Consider the following 21,572-nt stretch of genomic DNA (forward strand, 5'->3'; position numbering starts at 1 on the left):
CAAAACACGAACAAGGGCTTTTTTATGATTTTGGTGCAGCATGTATGAGTGGACGTTCACAGCCAATTGAACTTGAAACCATAAGGAATGTTCTGCAAAGCGGGGTCTACTTTGGGAAGCTTAGAGCACTCGCAAAGAATCACACATTCTTGCGAGCTTCAGAGTATGCGCTGTTTAATCAAAGAGATACAGTGGGGCAAAAAAGTATTTAGTCAGCCACCGATTGTGCAAGTTCCCCCACTTAAAATGATGACAGAGGTCAGTAATTTGCACCAGAGGTACACTTCAACTGTGAGAGACCGAATGTGAAAAAAAAATCCATGAATTCACATGGTAGGATTTGTAAAGAATTTATTCGTAAATCAGGGTGGAAAATAAGTATTTGGTCACCTCAAACAAGGAAAATCTCTGGCTCTCACAGACCTGTAACGTCTTCTGTAAGAAGCTTTTCTGTCCCCCACTCGTTACCTGTATGAATGGCACCTGTTTGAACTCATCATCTGTATAAAAGACACCTGTCCACAGCCTCAAACAGTCAGACTCCAAACTCCGCCATGGCCAAGACCAAAGAGCTTTCGAAGGACACCAGGAAAAGTATTGTAGACCTGCACCAGACTGGGAAGAGTGAATCTACAATAGGCAAGCAGCTTGATGTGAAAAAATCAACTGTGGGAGCAATCATCAGAAAATGGAAGACATACAAGACCACTGATAATCTCCCTCGATCTGGGGCTCCACGCAAGATCTCATCCCGTGGGGTCAAAATGATCATGAGAACGGTGAGCAAAGATCCCAGAACCACACGGGGGGACCTGGTGAATGACCTGCAGAGAGCTGGGACCAAAGTAACAAAGGTCACCATCAGTAACACACTACAACGGCAGGGAATCAAATCCCGCAGTGCCAGACGTGTTCCGCTGCTGAAGCCAGTGCATGTCCAGGCCCGTCTGAAGTTTGCCAGAGAGCACATGGATGATACAGCAGAGGATTGGGAGAATGTCATGTGGTCAGATGAAACCAAAGTAGAACTTTTTGGTATAAACTCAACTCGTCGTGTTTGGAGGAAGAAGAATACTGAGTTGCATCCCAAGAACACCATACCTACTGTGAAGCATGGGGGTGGAAACATCATGCTATGGGGCTGTTTTTCTGCCAAGGGGACAGGACGACTGATCCGTGTTAAGGACAGAATGAATGGGGCCATGTATCGTGAGATTTTGAGCCAAAACCTCCTTCCATCAGTGAGAACTTTGAAGATGAAACGAGGCTGGGTCTTCCAACATGACAATGATCCAAAACACACCGCCCGGGCAACAAAGGAGTGGCTCCGTAAGAAGCATTTGAAAGTCCTGGAGTGGCCTAGCCAGTCTCCAGACCTCAACCCCATAGAAAATCTGTGGCGGGAGTTGAAAGTCCGTGTTGCTCGGCGACAGCCCCAAAACATCACTGCTTTCGAGAAGATCTGCATGGAGGAATGGGCCAAAATACCAGCTACTGTGTGTGCAAACCTGGTAAAGACCTATAGTAAACGTTTGACCTCTGTTATTGCCAACAAAGGTTATGTTGCAAAGTATTGAGTTGTATTTTTGTTATTGACCAAATACTTATTTTCCACCCTGATTTACGAATAAATTCTTTACAAATCCTACCATGTGGATTCATGGATTTTTTTTTCACATTCTGTCTCTCACAGTTGAAGTGTACCTCTGGTGCAAATTACTGACCTCTGTCATCATTTTAGGTGGGGGAACTTGCACAATCGGTGGCTGACTAAATACTTTTTTGCCCCACTGTAAATGGTCTTATTATTATTAGTCTCCATCAATGGAGAGATTAGCATTGGATTTTCTTTCTTTTCGCCTCACAAACTTCTAACTTTTTCAAATATGTGATAGCCACTGCCATTAGAAATCATTTATGGGAGTGTTCTGAGGGCAGGAGATTGTCAGCAGGGCCTTGCGATTTTACAATTTCACAACTGACTTCCTCCTTAAAATGACACTGGCTTACCTGCCTATTACTCCCTTTGATTTCTACAGTACATGCTTCTGCGCTCCGAGAGGTATTCATAATAAGCTTAAACTCCACTGGCTTCATTGCTAAAGGGTGCTTATCTCTCTACTATTCAAGAGAAAGAAGGCTAATATTTTTTCCAATTTCAACATTTTACCATTTACTCTGCCCAAAACCACGTTTGCAGGGCTGTTGTGGAGAGCAGGCATGCACACACATGTATATACTGACACGCAGACGAGCACGTGTGCCTTTACACACACTTACACACACTCTTTTTGTGGCTGTTCCTTGGAAATATTATTTTTGCAGTTCGAATATTGAAATTTTAGAGCTGTGGCTCTTTTTTTTTTTTTAAAGATGGATGGAAGTCACGTATTTTAGCACATTTATTTATGTTATTATGTTTTATTCAGTCCACATTTAAAACTCAAATTTCTAAAGGTTTGTGAAAACCAGTCTGCAAGTGTGCTCAGCTCATTCAATTGAAATCTAGTTGTGTTTAAATGAAAAAGAATCCCGAAAAGTGTTTTTCTTTTATTAAATAGATCATACTTAGCTTGCAGCACATATTCCACGTTTGGACATGCAATTTAATATGTTTACATTCCCCTCCCTCCCCCTTCTCTGGAATGTTTAAAGTGTGCAAGCTTCAAAATGTATACTCATATATAATGTAAGGTACACTTGAAAAGTAGTTTGCGGTGAGCGGTGGCCATGGAGGACCCTCTCTCTTTTGGTTGGAGAAATGTCAGTTTTTCTTGAGAAGCAAAGTAATGAGAAGCATGTGTTAGTAGAAACTTATTTTTTTTATGCGACCCACCTGTCGCGCTTTCAACAATCAGGACTGGGCAAAGTCGAGAGAGATAATTAAAAGATGCTCTATCTCCTGCTCATTGTCCTTTTTTAGGAGCTTTGAAAAGTGCCTGGCCTGACGTTGAGGGCAGCACACAGAAGCTAACAACTCGAACAGAAAAACTAAGTCCTAATGGCTACCAGAATTTAAACACACATAATCTGCAGGTGCCAAGTGTTTGTTTGAACTACATCTTTCTCCAGCAGTTAACAGTGTGTAGTAGGTTTGTACTATGAGCCTAAGTGCTCCCCAGCCCTCTGCCTGCATGTAGCCTCAGCTTGCTGACTTTCTCAGTTTTACCACTGCTTGTGCCATGCTGTAATGGGCTCCCAGGACATGATGGGAATAACTGCCTGACAATGTTTTTCTTACCCCCCTCATTCTGCAGTAAATGTGAAAAGTGTCCAGAAGCATGGAATATATGGTACAGGTTGTGATGTCAGTTGTTATTGCTGGATATGTAAAGCAGTAAATTCTGGATTATTTTCCACAATCTGCTGTGCAGAGGGCATTATGTCACAAAGGCCACATTGTAGCTGGTTGGGTGTAGAGGAGTGGTGTCTCTCTCTCTTTCTCTCTCTCTTGTTCTGTGCCTTGCTTGCTTTTAGTCCAGACTGCAGCCTTACGTTATGCCCATTTCCTTTCTTTGTGCTGCAATCAATGAACAAAGGACCTATAGGATGTTTTACATAATAGGGAAAAAAAATCATGCAAGTGCGAAGAACAAATCTAACTAAGGATCTTATCCAGACTCAATTATTTTCCACGTGTAATTTGGTTATGCGCATAATCGTGTAATCGTATAATCATAAGGTGTTCGTGTGTTCATGCAATTGCACAGATAGTGTGAACTAAATGGATTTTGCGTGCAATTTTTTTTTTAAAGCGATAAGATTCATTGATCGCCGATAATGTATATTTCTATTTCGCTGCCGCACAACTGGAACTGACACTGCCTTTTTATAATTCAGTGTAGAATGGAAGAGCTTCCTGTTTTTTCACTAATTAAATTTGCCACTGACATATGCTGGCAGGAACCGCTTACCTTGTTTGACTTATTTATTGCCTGACTGTAGAGGTAATTTGACCTTTCATTTCAAAGGCCCTTTTTTAATCCAGAAAAGGAGTGTTAAACTCAATTATACGAGTGATCAGTGGCTCAAACACTACATTTGTTTCCTCTGAGGGGACAAGCCAAGTGGAGCCCTGCTCTCAGTCCCCTGTCACTGACTCCTGGCCCTTCCACCCCTTCATGCCACAAGGGGGGGGAGAGGTAAATAAGGAGGAGAAAGAAATGGGGATGGGGGCAAGAGGTAGACATGAGTGAGATGAGAAAGGGAGAATGAAAAAAGGGGTGGTGGTGGGCTGGGTGGTTGCCCTACAGCTCCTGCCATGTCACTGGAGATTTGTGTCCTCCTTTTAAATCATTTCCCTCTTTAGAAGATTAAGAAGGCAGAAATATTCTCAAACTGATCATTTTTCCTCCTCCTAAATGGATTTGCATTTGCAAATGCTGTTATTAATGGTGGGTTTTAAAAACAAAGAAAGGAAAAACAACATGACCTCTGCAACTGTAAATAAAAACAGAGGTTATAATGTTAATTGTTGAAATGACCGTATGGAGGCAATGAAGTCAATGCAAAGCGCGTGCCCTGATCAGATTTACTGCACGGCCGTGTACACTTAGGCTTAGTTATTTATTTACATGACCTTTAAATCTTATTCAGGTTTTAGGTATTTTTTTCTACATTAAATTAAGTGCTGTGCGTCTCCTTAGCTTTATTTCTATCATTCAGTTGGTTCAGTAACCAAAGTGTAAAGACTAAATAAGCTTTTGGAAGGTCTCTATGATGTAAAATGTTGCTTTGTATTAATAATTAATAAACAGAGTTTATTCCTTCCCAATGTTTCTTTTTTACCTGCATCATGCTGAAAAGGTGTCCCGCATGCCCTTAGTTAAAGTAGTCTATATTGTTCCGGTCTTACTACTAAAGCAGTCATTTGTCAACTTAAGCCTCCTTTTGCCAATCGAAAATGTGCGACAATAACACAAGTCATCAGTGGAAAAAAACCACAATCAAATAGTGCATCCCTGCTTCTCCTCGAACAAGGAGAACACTGAATAATTTGTGGACACCAATGCCTTGTTGTAACCTGATCATTTATGGATCAGTTGTTTCCTTTCTGGTTTAATTCACCATGTGATTGATTTTCAGTGCAGTACTGCTGGAAAATATCCACACTAAACTGTGCCTGAAATAGGGAATCATTTGAATACAGATGCATACGGCTTAGGCCTTGTCACTGGAAACCACTTGGAGCCAGGAGACAATTGCAGGTTGATTATGTTGCTTCTGACAGAAGTTGCAAGTCCTTTGTACAAGGCAGAGATATTTGCATCTAAATGCTTATTGTAGGCATCTAAACAGCATAAAGACTGATTGTAAATGCCAGCTGTTTGGCTGTACTCGGGGAATAAAAAAAGAATTTCAATAAGGAAAATTGGGATGGAAATGAGGAAGTTATTTTCAAACAGTGGAGCTGAAATCAATAAGTAGGAAATGGTGTGATGGTTGTATATTTTTATTGTGTCTGTTTGTACAATCATATGAATCTATTTACAGTTAGCACTGTATGCGGATTTTAACTAGTGGAAATACAGTATTTATATTCATATCTTTTCATAATATTGTTACTGCCAGCGGCTGTTTGCTTTTCTATCTGGAGCTAGGTTGCACTGCAGGTGTGAGAAGAATTTGCTGGTTAATTTCTCAGATTTTAAATATACAGTAATTGTTAAAATATCTATTTTCTTTGGATCGTTTTTATTTTTCTTTACAGGCAGTTCAGATACAAATCATTCCACCCTTTGTTATATTTGTGTGAGTGGAAGTGTTCACATGTGTGCTATGTACTGTATGTAAGTGCAACCATATATGTGGGGGTGTGTGTGTGTGTGTGTGTGTCTGGTGCCCAAAGCAGAGTGATGCCCCTGCTGATTCTGCTCCTCTAGCTCTTTGTCCTGCAGCACTCAGTGTGTCTGCCTCCTCGGGAGACTGGCAGGCTTCTCTAGTGTGGTTCCACAAAGGCCCAGCCTCCTTTGAGGTGTTAAAAACTTCCATTTATGCATCTCCCTGGACAAAAAAAAAGCACCAAGCCCATTTGAGTCCAGTAGCAACACAGGCAGACATTGTGGCCACGCTTCTCTAGCACTCATTTCACAGATTCTAAAACCAGTATGTGGTGAACAGGATTTGAGGGGCTAAAGTGCCCCGCGAGGCCCAGGCGATAAGAGGGGAGAAACACCACCACGCAGTAAACTAGAAGATGGGACCTAGGAAAATAAACACATTACCTGGGAGAGAAAGAGAGAGAGAGACTTGTTTTCATGCCCCTGCCCCCCAACATACACGAAAACAAAAACTCCACACTGAATATGAAAGACAGAGAACAAAGGGGGGGTGGAAAGGAAAAAAATGGGTATTTCAGAAGTTAAGAAAAGAGGCCTAATCAGTGTGCAAAAAGACAAGGCTATTCTGTGTTGTTCTGTCTTTACAGTCTTTGGAGTAAAGAATATGTGAAAGAAAATCAAAGAGAATTGATAGGTTGCACGCCCGCATGTTTGGAGCACTGGGGACTGAATGCCGTCCACCACGGACGAAAACATTTTACTTGCTGGTCGTTTCTCTCCCTTCACCCTGCCTCAATCCAGTTGCTCAGTAAATAGACTTTTATTCTTGTTATTTGACGCCGAGGAAATGACAGATAATGTATTTGCCAAGCAGCACATGAAAGCCTTGTTCAGCCACAGCACTGTATCCGTATCAGAGCATTACTTTTAACAACCTCTGGGTAGAATAGCTGTTGCTTGAGAGCGATTTTTTTTTCCTCCCCTAGTTTTATCTGACATTACTGCATTTCAGCTCTGTCAAAATACTGGTCACTGTTTCACACTCAACAAAGATGTTTTAACTGGAGTGACACTCTGGTTGTCATTCTTGACGCACTGGTGCGCTGGTGCTAGACATTTTGTGAGTGTCTAGTCTGCTGTAAGTTCAGCATCAGAAACGGCATCGACCCGACGTCGAAAAGGGCAAGTCTGAGAGAGACAGAGGGTAATGATAAAGAGAGAAAAGAGAGATTTGTACAGTTGTGACAGTTGTGCGGTGTGCTGGAGCATGAAACAGCTGTTGGCATGTGACCCGGCCATGTTTTCAACACCAAATTACTCAATGACATGATAGATCGCTTGCGGAAATACTCTTTGTCTTTCTGACATCACAGCGGCAGGCTTTTTATTTTTTCTGTATGAAGCGTATCACAGCTGCAGGAAGTGAATGAACTGTGCTTTAGGTGTTTCCTGACGAGTAATGTCCTCTCGTCTGTGGAGATTACGCACTGCTGTTTCATATTTTGCAGATGCTACAGTACGTACAGAATGGACTTCATGCAAGTGGATATTTAATAGACAATCGTGCTCAATTGTGTTCAATTACTATTTCAGCCTTTTCTGAGCAATGATGTTCTTCTTTGCTTCACACCTTTGCCTTCAACACTCAACCCTCCCCTTCCTCCCATTTCCCCATTTTCCCTTGGGATAGCTGCTGTTATAGCCTCACCCCAATGCATCCCAAACTCCCCCATGCAGTCCCCAGTCTGACTGACTGCGGCTGCTGCATTTGCAGAGATAACCACAGTGCATCCAGGTAGGGAACAGCCTGCTGATGGCATAGATTACCTCTATTGTCAAAATAACTAACTCTGCAGAATTCCTACTTTAGTGTGTTTGGACGCAGAGGAGAGTAAGGATTTGGAACGGAGGATTGGGAGGATTTTTTTTTTTTTAACATGTTGTAGATCTGGATGAATTCCACACAGAAGTTGAAGTAGAAGTTTTGGCTTGCTCATGCATATCCACACACGGCTACAGGAAGGCGAAATGCACATATGTGCACATATAACATGTGCATACATAGCATTACTGCAATATACAGTTAACAGAGGCACATGAAACACAAAACCTCTTTGGTATCCTCTGCTGTATATAGTTGTGGTGGTGTTTTCTATTGGTGCTGAGCCACTGTCACATGACAGTTTGAAAAAACACAGCTCTCTGTTATGGATAGGGGAAATTAAATTAAGCTTAACCCTCGCCATAAGTAAACACATGTCTCGAATTTAAAGGTTCAGTTGATTTAAAAGTGAATCTTTCTGACTTGTGGTAGTAAAACTGCGTTCCTCCACAGCACATAAGAGGCTTGACCTCAAATCCCAATTTTAGCAGTCGTGCGGTACACGCGATGTGTAACGCAGTACAAAGAGGTAGTTTCTAGTGGCAGATTTCGGTGTTAATTGGTTGACCTTGGAACTTGAACGCGTTGTGATCAGAGCAAATGCATACTCCTGACTTACAGAAAGTGTAGGATCAGGTACTGTCCTTTTGCTTCACATCAGCTGTTTGGACTCTGAAATATGTGTTTGTGTGTTGCTGGCAAAGGTCAGTGCTGGAAAAATATACCATAATTTATGGCTGTTTCTTTTCATATAAAAACTTTTAATGTAACCTAAGTGTGTGTGCATATTTTCTTGTGTGTGTGTGTGTGTGTGTGTGTGTGTGTGTGTGTGTGTGTGTGGTAGCTCTGTCAAACCGAACATGGAGAAAAGGCCACTCCTTGAAAAAAGATTTCTCTGTGCTCATGCCTTCTAATATTAGCTACATCACTCTGTTTGGATTTTTCTACCTATGAGCGAAACCTCCAGTATTTTCATTACAATGAAGCAAAAAAACAGTCATTGTGCTTTGCTTTGAGCCTTAAATTGTTGTCCAGAAAGGTCTAATTTACTGTGCATTTTTCTTTCAAAGTAACTGTTTATTTAAAATAAACAGTTAAATGTATTGAAAGTTCATAAAACGTGGTGTGACTAATAAATTTGACGTTGAGTTTAACTAAAATTGTACATAGTAAGTCTGTGATCTTGTAATTAGGAATAGAGGGTGCCTGTTTTATGTTTCCTGCCTGTAGGTGTAATTCACAGCAGGAAAAGAGCTATTACGTGCCTCTACAATAGGCCAGTTGACACGACTCTTATTACACCACAGGGATTGCTACACTGGCTTCATTATAATATCATTTGGGTTCACTCATTATTTGCAATTATAAATTTTTTCCCCCTCTCACACAAATAATTATCTTAAATAACCAATGAATAAAGAACTCAGCTCCCCATGTATTATTTACCCCATTGTTCTCAATTAACATCAAATTATGAATTCAAAGGTTTGTTAATATCTACTATGTGTAATTAGTAGAGCCCTCTTTTATTTAGAGGCAACAGGAATTCAGCCTGTAGTCAGATGACAAATGGAAAGAAAGACGAACTGTTTATTGAATTACCATCCATGAAATATGTGGTTTATCCAGCAGGCAGGGACGGTACTATACTGAATAGCTTCAAATATAACTTATTCCTGTGTATATGTGGGGACAAGAGTGGGTGTTTGCAGCTGGAGCATAGTACACAGCAGTGAAATAGTGAAGCAGCATTTAAAAGCCAGAAGTAGGCTTCGAAATCAGAGGTGTAATTCATATAAGGCCATAACAAGAATACCATTTCTTGAGTTTGTCACCACTTAACTGAATTCCTCATGGATATTTTTCTGTCACATGAAACCTTACATCATTATTTATATCATAATAATCAAAAACAGGCCTTGTTATAATGTGAAAAGGATTTTTCTCTGAGGGAAATTGATTTTCGTCATGGTGGCAGCAGTACATTGCTGTATGTTACAGCTTTCCATTCAGCTGGGGTCACCTGGGTCCCCTCTCTCCCATTGTCACATCCAGCCTCAAGGCTACCACATTCAGACCTGTCTGTGACTCTTGCCTTTATCTGTCTCATTCTACTAGCCCTCCAGCCTCCCACGCAGCAGACTGTACTGTGCTCTGACAACAATGCAGCAGTAGTCAGTATATTTATCCTGTCTTGTTGATGGTGGCTTATTGGCCCCAGCAATAGAAGACTGAGGTGCTGTAGAGCAAATTAGTGACAGATCAGTTAAGCGTGACCTCAAAAAACCCTTGGCCTTGTTTAATTGGCGGTGTTGAGGCAGACTAATTGTATAAATAAGCTGGTAATGAGATCTTGGCTTATTGTTAAAAACAAGATAATGTGAGAAAATGAGCATGAATGATCTTGGAGCTTTTTCATCTCCCAAAGTATATGCTCTGATCACTGAATTGTTTTCGCTCTGTAATTATTACTTCTAAACTGTGGGTGCATTTAAGTTTGAGTTGGCTCTGACCCCTGAATCTGTGCACTTATTCTACACTAGAGTTTCTAACAGAGCTCTTAAGTTGCAGCACTTCAGCGTGATGCTGAAACTAGCTGAGCACGGCCCCTAAATAAATCATTAGCAGCCAATGCTTGATGAAAGAAAGCTACATTAAATAAAACAATTGCTGAACACGAAAACTGTTGATTAGTGGAATCTGCGGACTTGAAGACAGAATAATGAGGTAGCAGAGAAGCAGATTTTAAACATTGTCTAAGACTGATTCCTATTAGTAACAGCTGTCAAGAGTGGAGGTCAGACACTAACAAAGCTGTTTTAACTCAGCTGTGGAAACTCTGACCCTGAGCCAACAGTCAATATGGTCCCAATTTTCTTCCTCTTGTTCGGTCTGTTTGTTCTAATGTAGGTAAATAGAGCCATCTAAGACCCATGCTGATTTTATATTACAAATTGCCTTTAACTTATGCAATATTTTGCATACAAAGACACAACTTAATAGCTTTTTTCTATGTTTTTTTTGTCTTTATTATATTGCAGGTTATTTACATGAATTCAAAATCAACCAACCAGTGATCGCTGGAAGCTGAGTCTTTCAGTTTTTGTAAGTATCAATTTGCCCCTTCAGCTGTTTCTGTCTTGCACACATGTCTCAAACACCCCTGCTGTCTTTCACCCACACTGAACACCTGCATTAAATGAAGTGGACAATTGGATAGGCACAAAATGTATGCACAATTAGACAGTTATATAGGGCCAAAGTTACTGACACACCTTTCCACACTTATTTTTTTTTTCTTGCATCATATATTCCTTCAGTTAATTTTGTGGTTAGTCAGAATTTCTTATTTTTTTCACAGCTTTTTCACCACTATTGTTTTGTGCTGTTGTGTCTTACAGTCCAGTTTTGTGCGTGGGCTTTGCAGGTTTACGGTTAAATCTGGTTTTCTGCTAATGAATGAAAATATCTTAAAGACTATATGAGCTACACACACACACACCCAAACAAAACCTTTGCGTGGGTATTGCTAGTCAAAGATATAAAATCTAAAATATCATTAGCTAAAAGCAAATTCACAGTAATATTGCAGGTTTATACATTTTGTAAACATATTTATATATTTTATGTCTAAATTTAATTCTAATCTTGACAACAGTTCCTGAAATTGTACAAATATATATATAGAAGAGGTTTTAATTTCCATAAATGTCAACATTTGCACAATACTGGTTGCAGTCACTGCTGCGCCACTATGTATAACAGCCTATTTTTCTTTAACAGGGATGCAGTTTCTTCTAATTAAATTAAAATTATTGGAAATAACGTAACTTTTCTTCTGTCCGATTATAACACAATAATGCGCTGACTTACGCTCCATTAATGATTCTTGTTAACGATCTCTGAGATGTTAAAGAAGAGGGTGAGATTATGATGGATAATCCTGTAATACATATATAACAAATAAGCGCTAATCCTCAAAGTACCAAAGGGGCGCTATCATTTATACCAAAGCAGGATCAGGTCTATGTTTAAAGCACGTCAGAGTCACAGATCAAGCACTGTATAACTCTGCTTGTAAACCGAAATATCAATTTAAAACTGGTTTACGTGAAATTTTTCAAAGCAACATAGTAAGACCGTTTCTATGAAATGTGGCATTTTGCTTAAAATAACAGAAACACTACAATTCTTTTTCTGCATCAATATCATATTACTTTAACAACCTTTGTGCAGCTGCTGCTCGTGCACGTTTTCTAATAAAAATGTATCTTAGATATTAAACAAATAAAGGAGAGGAACTAAGTTTTTATTATTCTTTTCCTCCAAATGTCAGTTGGAGATATCATGGGAGTCATATTAATGTGACTGGAAAGCTCTTCAATAACAGCTTGGAAATGTCGCTATATGAATTCAAAGTTCATGGCCATTTACTATTGTTTAATCACACCATTTCACACCACGCACGTGCCTTCTGCTCAGATGAACGCGCACCTGCCTACCAGCGATCTATCTCTGTGGCTGCCTGTTAGCATTGTCGAGACAGCCAGGTTGTGCTTTGTATGGCTGTAGATCATCTAATTAATCAGTCAGCGTTATTAGAAGCTCTCAGTACTTGCAGGCACTGTTGCGATATAATAAATAGATTTAATACTAGTGGGAAATAGAATAGATATATTATGAGTATTATGTTTTGCATAATCTGGCTGGCTTAATTTACAGATTTTTCTATATATGAAAAAAATAAAAGAGTAAAACCAGCAGACGCTGGGTAAGCTTTTCAAAGGCTGGGTTAATTCAAACTGAATGTTTTTAGGACTTACATCTTGCTCTGCCTTTAAAGGAAGATCCATAATAGTCCCTTTGTTGAAATCATCAAGAAACCACTTATAGTTTTCGATCTTTACACTAGACGCACCAGCATAGCTCAAAATCTGCAAGCACAAAACGACACAAGCATCTCAGGGTACTTGTGAAAATGCTTGTACTTGGGTCTGGTAGTTAGTGAACTGATGCCTGAAGTAAAGAAATAAAGACTCCTCAGTAAAGTGCTCATGGTTAATGGTTATTGAATGCTATTAGGCACCTGTCACTATTTGTTAAAGAGGAAAATGCAACAAGACACCCATGTGGGCAAGCAGCAGTGTCATCGCACTTTTTGAGACATTAATCTGGGTCTTTATGCGATCTTAAAACCTTCGACCTACAGGTTTAATTAAGCTCAAAATACGAGCTGAAGTAATTTAGTTTGGTTGCTTATACAACGTGTTTGATTACTCTCGTGCAAAGTCGTTTAAAAAACACTTGAGGGGTATGTTAGACAATCTCTAGTACAGGTCATACACGCTCTGTTAAAATGCACCATTTATCCAGTAAGCCGCAGCCGCGTGGTCTCACCGCTGCTGAGCCCACTATTGATGGCTAGACTGAAGGGGAGGTTGCTGGGAGCCAGTTTGTCAGAAATTAAATAAACAGCACTTCACCACAAAATGAAAATGAACAACCTTTGAATGGTTACTCTCCATCTATTATTTATCAAATGAGCCTCTTCAGTCCACTGACCCTGCAATGATTATGGTCAATATGCTGAACAGAGACTGCTTGACAAAGACTGCCTAACAAAGATTTTAATTCCATCAGCCTCAATTACTTCAGACAATCCCAGAGTGAATTTGGAAAACAAATTGCTGCACATGTCATTACCTGGCAAGAATGTGTAAAACCTGCTTAACTTTATTTATCTTCCTATACGCTGCATTTAATTAATAACTCCCACTCTATTGCTCGGGGATGACCTCATTTGAAGGGTCTAAACTAACTGTTGGCGATCTGATTATTCTGCTCTGATATTATTATTATTTTTATAACGTTTGACAGACTTTATTTCACTCTCGGAAGAATAAAATTCTAATATGGATTTGGCCGCCGTCCTGCCTCTCACAGTCTGTTCCCTCGCACTGTAAGACAGAGTTTCATCTAGTAGCTATTCACGTCAGAAAACAGGACCAAAGAACATGCCATTAATCTCCTTGCTACCCCAGCTGTGGAAAGTAATGCATAACTAAAAGTCCTGTAAAATGAATTAATGATTTCAACCATGAACTTTTCTCCCAAAAAGCCATGAATCGTCTCCAACTGATAATGCACCACGACCCTGGAGTGTGGAATCCCTGTTGCGTTGAGAGTAGCCAGTTAATTGATTCGCAAATTATTTAAACTTTGTGGGGCCCAGGGGAGTGCTAGGCTCTAATGACAGCCCATTTTGAAAGAGCTGAAAAACTCTTCCCAGGCAAGCCGGTATTAAGTTGTAATAGTCGGCTAACAAGTCCAAACTGAGCCCCAAGATGAGATATGTGTAAGCACTGAGCATTAAATCGAGTTAGCTGAATACTCGTTAAATTAGGATGAATCACATCCTCAATTTAAGATATAATTTTATTGCCATTTATTATGTTTTTGCAAGCATTTGTTATTTTTCCCACCTCCCCCAGTGGCTCTTTTATCTTCTCTTGCATAGCGTACAATATGAAAAGCAGTCTGTTTATGATTCACATACGAGGCTGAACATTGTTACCAGAGTCAGCTTACGAAAGCCTGTTGTCATCTGTCCATCAGTATGCCAGTCACTGTAGGACAGTGAGCCATTAACCTTCTTTTTAATGGTGAATTTAAGGTGCTCAGACCTTTACTTGAATTGGACAAGTTGAAATGTTGTCATCTGTATTTTTCCCTGTATGCTTCATAATGTGTGGCTATATTTAAAGGAAAATCAGAATGTGAGGAAAAAGTCAACAAAGCTCAATAAAACAGGTGTATTTGTGAGGTTTTTGTTGTGGCAAAGCTTTTATCTAGTTATAACTGTGTATAGCAGGCTCAGCCAGTATCATACACACTTTACGTTCCATTGATTTTAAGTTGGAGTTGTTGGATCGCTGTGTTAATATCAAGGAGCCTCTAATCTCGACCCATTAGCAAGTGCTGTCATTCAGACACACGGTGTCGGCCTGATTTAAATAAAATGAAATGAAGATAGTTGTTTCTGCTCCCTTGGCTTCACTCATTGCCATAAACATATGCTCTGTGCCCCGCTTCTTTCCATCTTATTTATGACTTTAATTTGTTGTGTGGGCTGCGCAAGAAATCAAATTTAATCCAATCCTCCCAGGGACCCTGTCATATAATAACATGGTAATTTCTGTGTATCCTTTTGAAAAATGAGGAAATTAATTCTTCCTGACATGTTCTAATTATTCCAGTGTGAACGGCGGATGGGCTCCCCTCCTCCCTACCATCCACCCACCCCCCCACCCACCCCCCAGCCCCCTAAGTGTCAGTTGCCGACGGGTGGCGAGGTGCTAATGCTGACCAGCAGCGCGTTTAATTTGAAACATGAGCAGACACCTTTCAACACACCTTCCTAATGTTGGAGTGGCTCACACAAATTAATTCACTACTCATCTGGCAGCTCTGACTGAGGTGTGTGTGTGTGTGCGCGTGTGCATGCGTGTGCATGCCTCTATGCAAGCATGTGTATGTGCATTGTATTTTAGGTGATGTAGGGAGTCACTGGGATACCATTAACATTAGTAAAGGTAACATAGGTTGTATATATGTGTCTGTCTGTGTGTGTTTGTGTGCCTGCCTCTGGGTATGGGTGTTGAGTTGACATTGAGATTGCTTGGTCTTTTTTCCCCCCTATTTGGATCTCCATCCTCTGAAACCTGTTCTACCTTTTCACATGTTTTGCTGCTCCATTGAGAGTAATGAAAGGCTTATTTAATTAGATTGTCATCATGCAGCGTTTAATGCATCACTTCAGTTTTCATGGGACACTACTAACAGAGATGCTGAAACAATAACCTCATCTTTAAGGCCAAAAAGCCTTGGCACAACCCACTTATAGGTGTTGTTGGTGCAAAGTTACACACCAAAATCAACAATAATCGCACTTAAGGACATGGAAAAAAAACATGCACAATTACAATTGTTTTGACTGCTGTGAAGACTTGGCCTATTTAAGCCCACAGGACTGTGTATGTTCAGGCTTCCTAGAGAAGAAATGTGTCTCTGCTCTAATTATGTATGGTATCAAAGCTGCGGAGACAAGAGCCCAAAAAATAAACAAAATTTGCTGAACTTTGGATTTGGGTTAAAAACCACAGAACTGTAATTGATTTGGTGTGTGTTGTCTCCGGGTCACAGAACACAGGGCTGGTAGCTGTGGCGTCATGGTCGAAGAGAAGAGAACGTGGCTTTGCGAGCTGTGGGTGGGTCCTTCTGTGACTCAGAGCAGGGAGAGGTGTCAACATGGCCGCCTGGCCCACAGGGATTAAAGTGCCTCCCCCTCCCCACACCCTGCAGGGTTAATCACTGCCATTTTGGATCCATGCAGAGGGAGCAAATACACTCTCCATCACTGTGGAACAACTGAGACACAAGCAACCAGTTAGACTGCCACTGTGGGTAGATGTACTTTATAAGCTTCTTTCCACTCAGTACAATAGAGTGTTTTGAGCTCTGGTTTACTTGTCTTAAAAGGGTTGGAGTTCCTGGATCAGCGCATGCTCTTGCTATCCATTCTCATTGGGGTTTATTTAAAGGATATACCAAATAACCTGGGATGTAGTTACTCTTTGGATCTGTGCAGCCAACTTATGTGTCTCGCTGTGCACCCCGCACTATGTGAGCCTGTTAATGACTGAAGACTGAGAGTTCTGTCTCATGCCAAGACCCACATTGCTGCTGGCGGTGCATTAAATCAGCAGTCAATTTGACTGGAAGTTTGAAATCTGGGCTAGGTTAAGGGGATGTGCCGAAGCCGTGTTAATAGCTAGCTTGTTGTCCATATGGTACTGCTTTAATAGAGCACATTTGTTGCAGATGGTGGGAGACTTGGTTAGGCAGAGGCAGCTTTTGGCAGAGGCTCATTCTTCGAAAGGGCTGCCGCACTGCTCAGACTGGGCCAGGCCAACTTAGTGATGTCTATCCTCCCTGCTTCTTTCTCACCAAAAAGCCTGCCCTTGAATTGCAGCCTAGCTTTAATTTAAAGACTTTTTTATTCTGCATTCAGACAAGAGCAAAGACAATATAACTCAGTCACTTTTTCCTTAGTTTTTCCGTTTTTTTCATTTTTCTCTCCAAACCGCACCTTTACTTCCATAGCCTAAGCTCAGTTGTTGCTGACCACAATGGGACTGCAGACAGCAGGCACAGCTGAGGAAACATAAGCATGTTGAGTAAAACAGCAAGGGTTATGGAATACAACCAACGACAAAGATAGAAACTGAGCACAGCCTTATCTATTCAATTTTCACCCCAACTATTTTTAGAAGTCAGCGGAAGGATTAAGGTGTCAGTAAAACACATAGACTCAGTGACAAGTGAAAAAAAAGACCGTGCTCTTTAATCTAATTCTCATCCTGGCTTGTTTCAGATTTCTAAACCTTTTCTGTGGTGTAGGTTTTTAAAAAAAAACAAAAAAACTATTTATACATGTATTAGATTTTGTTTGTGTTCACTGTGCTTCACAGTGAATGCATATTTGAATTGGTAATTGTTTTAGTTTTTGTGTGCTTGCCTGCAGTCTATGTGTGCTTTTTGCACTCAGAGAAGTGAGGAGACACGCTTGATCTGCTCTGCACTGTTTGACGGTTGTTTTCTCACGTTGTCACTGGCTTGGTGTGCTCTGGCGTGGTGATGGTATTATGTGCACTGGGCCCAGCTGAGTGCAGAAAAGAGCAGAGCAGCAGCGCCCCTGGCTATGCCACTCCCGCCTCCCCAGACACCTTATTGTGAGAAAAGTCTCGGCTGAGCCCTCTGGGCCTTGTGGATCCACTGCCTTGCTAAGTGCTGGCCAGACTGAAAGGCACAGTGTCCTTGGGCCCAGCTCATTCTTTCCATTCTCTCAGAGGCTTTGTCTCATAAGCCAAGAGAGCAAGGGGAGAAAATGCCAAATTACACCCATGTCACTAAAACTTAAGGTGTTTAAGGGCTGAGATGTCATTCGCTGTAGAGTTTTGTGTTATTCATGATGATGAGGGAGTGCTATAGGAGGATAACTTCAGAAAAGAGTATTTTTCTTTCCAATGGTGTTAAAAAGTAGTGATTTTCACAACAGGAATTTCGGTATGAAGTCTTTACGGCCCTTGAATTTAAAAGATATCAAAATGAATAAAAGGACAGTGGAGAAATAAAGCGTTGAAGTGAAACGGCCTATTATAATGCCGAAAATATTTCTGCAAGATATCCTCCCCATATTTTCAGAGGCTGAAACATCTTTACTGGGCTTGTGAGATCAGAGAGACGTTTAATTTTCAACCACGGATAAAAGTTCCACTGACAAATCTGTTCCTTGACATTTCTGCCTGTTTTTCCCACTTAAAGCGAAGCACATGGAAGTCCTAATCAATTTTCAGCCAATCTTAACACAATAAAAGCACATATTATATACAGGCCAATAACACAGGATAATGGAAACCTGTTGTAAGTCAATTTTAAACATGTGTCTTCAGTATTTTTGTGGGTAAAGCTTCTGAACGACCCCTGCAAGCGGTGACATCATGACCACATCCTTTTGCCTCATTGGCGCTGCGAATCCCAGCTCGGGTACCCTTGCGGCCGGGCTCCCAGAAGCCACAGCACCCTCGCTACACATGGGCTGCAGCTGGACCACCGCTGGCTACTCTGAACAGGCTAGGGCTGCTCTGGGATCTGCGGTTACACTGCTGGATGTACATGCGTATATCTGCACACAGCAGTGGAAACAGTCTGTATAGAGATCAGTAGGCAGAGTTTATTTGATGCAAACATATCATCAGGCTCTCAGTGCAAAGCGATGTTGTATGCAAATCCACTCCCTGGATGGAAAGAGGTATAATTAATGATGTCAGATCATAAAAAGACAGGATGGGTTCTGAGTCATATTTCTGCTTTAATTAAAGACATAAGATCTCATATGAGGAAGATGTATGATCTCTGTGTTTTCTTTCTTTCCTTCCTTCTTTTCTCCCTTCCTCCTCCTCCTCCTTCTTTTTCTTCTACTTCTTGTTTTTTTTTTTTGTTTAATTATTACTCATTTCATAGTAAAAATGGTTCTCTGTGATTTCTCCTGCCAGAACCCCACACGCTGACATGGAGGGCTTTCTTCGTAGCAGCTTTTTACTGAGGTTAGTTTCATTTCCGTTATTGCCATTTAGGATCATAGGTCGGGCATGGGTGGTAGCGGGCTAACAGGGGTTAAACTCTCTGACACATGTTAGCTTTAGACTTTGTCCCGTGTGTGCGTGCACATGTCTGTGTGTGCGCATGTGTCTGTATATTTGAACATTGTCAAACACGGATTCTGACATATTTACCCAACCTGTTTGTTATGATTGTGCTCGTGTAGTGTGTGGCTGAGTAGCATGCTCACCCGGATAGCCTTAAGTCAGACTGAAAGCACACATCAACAGCTTGAGGGACACATGAGCTGGCCTTAACCCCACCCCCACCCTCTCCCTCCTTCCTCTCTGTATCACAGCTTAAAAAAACTGCAGGTCAGGGTTTCTGTCTTTAAGCTGCATGCCTTTGTCTGACCACTTTCTCTCTCTGCCTCTCCGTCTCTCCCCTACTAACCACCCCTAATCGGGGATGTTGGGGTTACTGGGGTGAGGCAGTCGCTGGGATATTGTTCTTGTGATGTACTGTTGTTTCCTGTCGTGCTCTGTGTTTGTATTCAGCGTGACATAAAGATTTACATTTTTGTCTTTACCCTTCCTGTGATTCTAATTAAAAATTTGTGCTGTCATTACACACAGAGGAAGTAAATAAGAGAGCTTATTTACCATTGGCTCCTTTCCTAGTCAACCACCTTCTCTAGGCTCCAGCGTTGCTCCCTAATTAGGGTTGGCTCATTAAAAGCCACAGCAGCAGCATCTGCCTTTCAAAGCTGCTGTCAGCCAAACTTTACTAAAGCTAATGAATCCTCTTTGATTTCTTTTTCAAAAGGTCACTTATTTGATTAAATTAACAGCATTTTTTTCCCTCAGAACTGTTGGGGGCATTTTAAAAAGAAAGGACAATTTGATACCATTACTCTCGGTAGTCAAAATGTCCTTCAGGAATTCAATAGGAACATTTTTCATGCATTTAAATGTATTTTATTTATCTTTAGCATTCAATGAGCTCGAGTCCCACATTTATACACCTAAGAAAGAAGCAAGCTGATTTCAGAGCTTTCAGACAACTGAAATTTGGTCCAAACCTATTTTGCAAAGTCATACTATATAAGATGTTTTATTATTTTATTATATTATACAAGGGTTTAAAAAAATACATCTCTAACTGTAAACCAAAACTCACAAAAAGTGCAAATACTTACCTATATATTTTTTTATTTTTATGAATTCCTCATATAGTTTCTGTTCACTAAATAAATAAAATAAGTAATGCAAAAATGTACAGTTACTGTTTTATCTTTCAGGGCATGGAACCAATTTATCTGGTGTGGTATATCTACTATGGTTTGACAGGAGTTATTCAGGCATGCAGCATGTTAAATTTTTGAAAACATGTTGCCATTGCTCATTTCCATGTTTTTTTTTTTGTCTTTTTTTTTTTGAGTAATGCCACAAAGTGGACGACACCATTTAACTCTCAGCACCTGTCAAAACCAATCTGCTGGAAAAATAAGTGTACTAAAGATGAACTGCATTTAATAGGATGCGGGATAAAGAAATAGTTCTTAAAGCGATCCTTACATATACCACTTTTACAAAAATTAGAAGGCAAATACTGGAACATGACCTTTGACCTTGGCTGCTTTTCAACAATTTCCTTTTGTTCTCACAGTCTAGAGAAAACACTGCGATTATTTTAAGTAAACACACTATTGCACTGCTAATCCACATCCTTCTGTCAATGTCTCTTTTAATTAAAGGAGAAGCAGCAGCAGAAAGATATCACGCACACTGGCTGGAGATTGGAGGCCTTAACAATCAGGCCAAGATTAAAGGCAGGCTTTGCTTCAGGGTTAGCCCTTTTGCTTTGATAAAGACTTGTGTCCTGGAGTGGGCTTTGGGGTGGGGGCAGGGGTGAAAAGGGAAAAAAGGATGCAAACAGGGGCGGATGGATGTGGCAGTTAGGCATTCCTCTGGTGTACAATCCCAGTATCTTTTCTCAAACAACAGAATTAGGTCAAAGGGAGCTTTCTGAACAAATTCAGACATATCTACTCCTATATGCATTTGTTATTGACTTTTTATAGTGTACTCCAAATCACCAAAGCATACCAGATGTGCCTTTCATTACTGTAATGAATCACAAGTTTGCTTTTGAGTCACACATACAGAGAGTTCTTAGCTGTAAAAGTATCCACTTTCATTTTTGACAACTGCTGCTTCCTAATGGCATCTGATACACAGCCGTCGTGAAAAATACATCAAACTCCAACAGAAAGCCCCTTATTTACCCCACAGCTCAAAGACTTTCCATTGTATGATGGCAATAATTGTGCGTTTCAAATTCTCGGTAATTGTAAAAACTAATGCAAAAAATTACAGCGCCCGATGTACACAGCGTCTTTAATGGACAATTGTTTGGGTTTTTGCATTACCGTAAGCCTCCCTCGTCGAAGAGAAGGTGCGTTTTCACCTCAGATCAATTTTTTATATGTTTATGAAAGATGTTGAACAGGTTTTTGTCTGCGTAGTCACATAGGCTGGGAAAATGAGAGCAAGTGTGAGAGAGAAAGGGGAAGGAAGAAAGACTGAATACAGACATACGAAGTGAGTGAGAGAGAAGCATAAGGGTAGAGTGAGGGAGAGAGATGTCTTCAGTTTCTGTCTACTCCCAGTGGGCAGGACCTCCCCCTACATTTCTGCCATTATTTGATGTAATGAAAGGAGAAAGTGTGTAACACTGAGATTGTTAAT

At 40.6% G+C, this 21,572-nt stretch overlaps 1 protein-coding gene across 4 annotated transcripts in view; it reads left to right on the forward strand.

Moving 5' to 3' along the window:
• sox6 (SRY-box transcription factor 6) overlaps window positions 1-21,572 on the forward strand; it is a 126,623-nt gene that overhangs the window by 10,269 nt on the left and 94,782 nt on the right. For 2 of the 4 annotated variants that reach the window (XM_026167257.2, XM_026167301.2), the window contains exons 2-3: window positions 10,704-10,767; window positions 18,777-18,827. In XM_026167257.2, coding sequence (XP_026023042.1) covers window positions 18,793-18,827 — 35 coding nt within the window. In that variant the 5' untranslated portion in view covers window positions 10,704-10,767; window positions 18,777-18,792. The remainder of the gene's footprint in view (window positions 1-10,703; window positions 10,768-18,776; window positions 18,828-21,572) is intronic. The other 2 variants (XM_026167309.2, XM_080297434.1) reach the window with 1 other exon arrangement.

The sequence above is a fragment of the Astatotilapia calliptera genome, chromosome 1, assembly GCF_964374335.1.
Source record: "Astatotilapia calliptera chromosome 1, fAstCal68.1, whole genome shotgun sequence".
NCBI lineage: Eukaryota > Metazoa > Chordata > Actinopteri > Cichliformes > Cichlidae > Astatotilapia > Astatotilapia calliptera.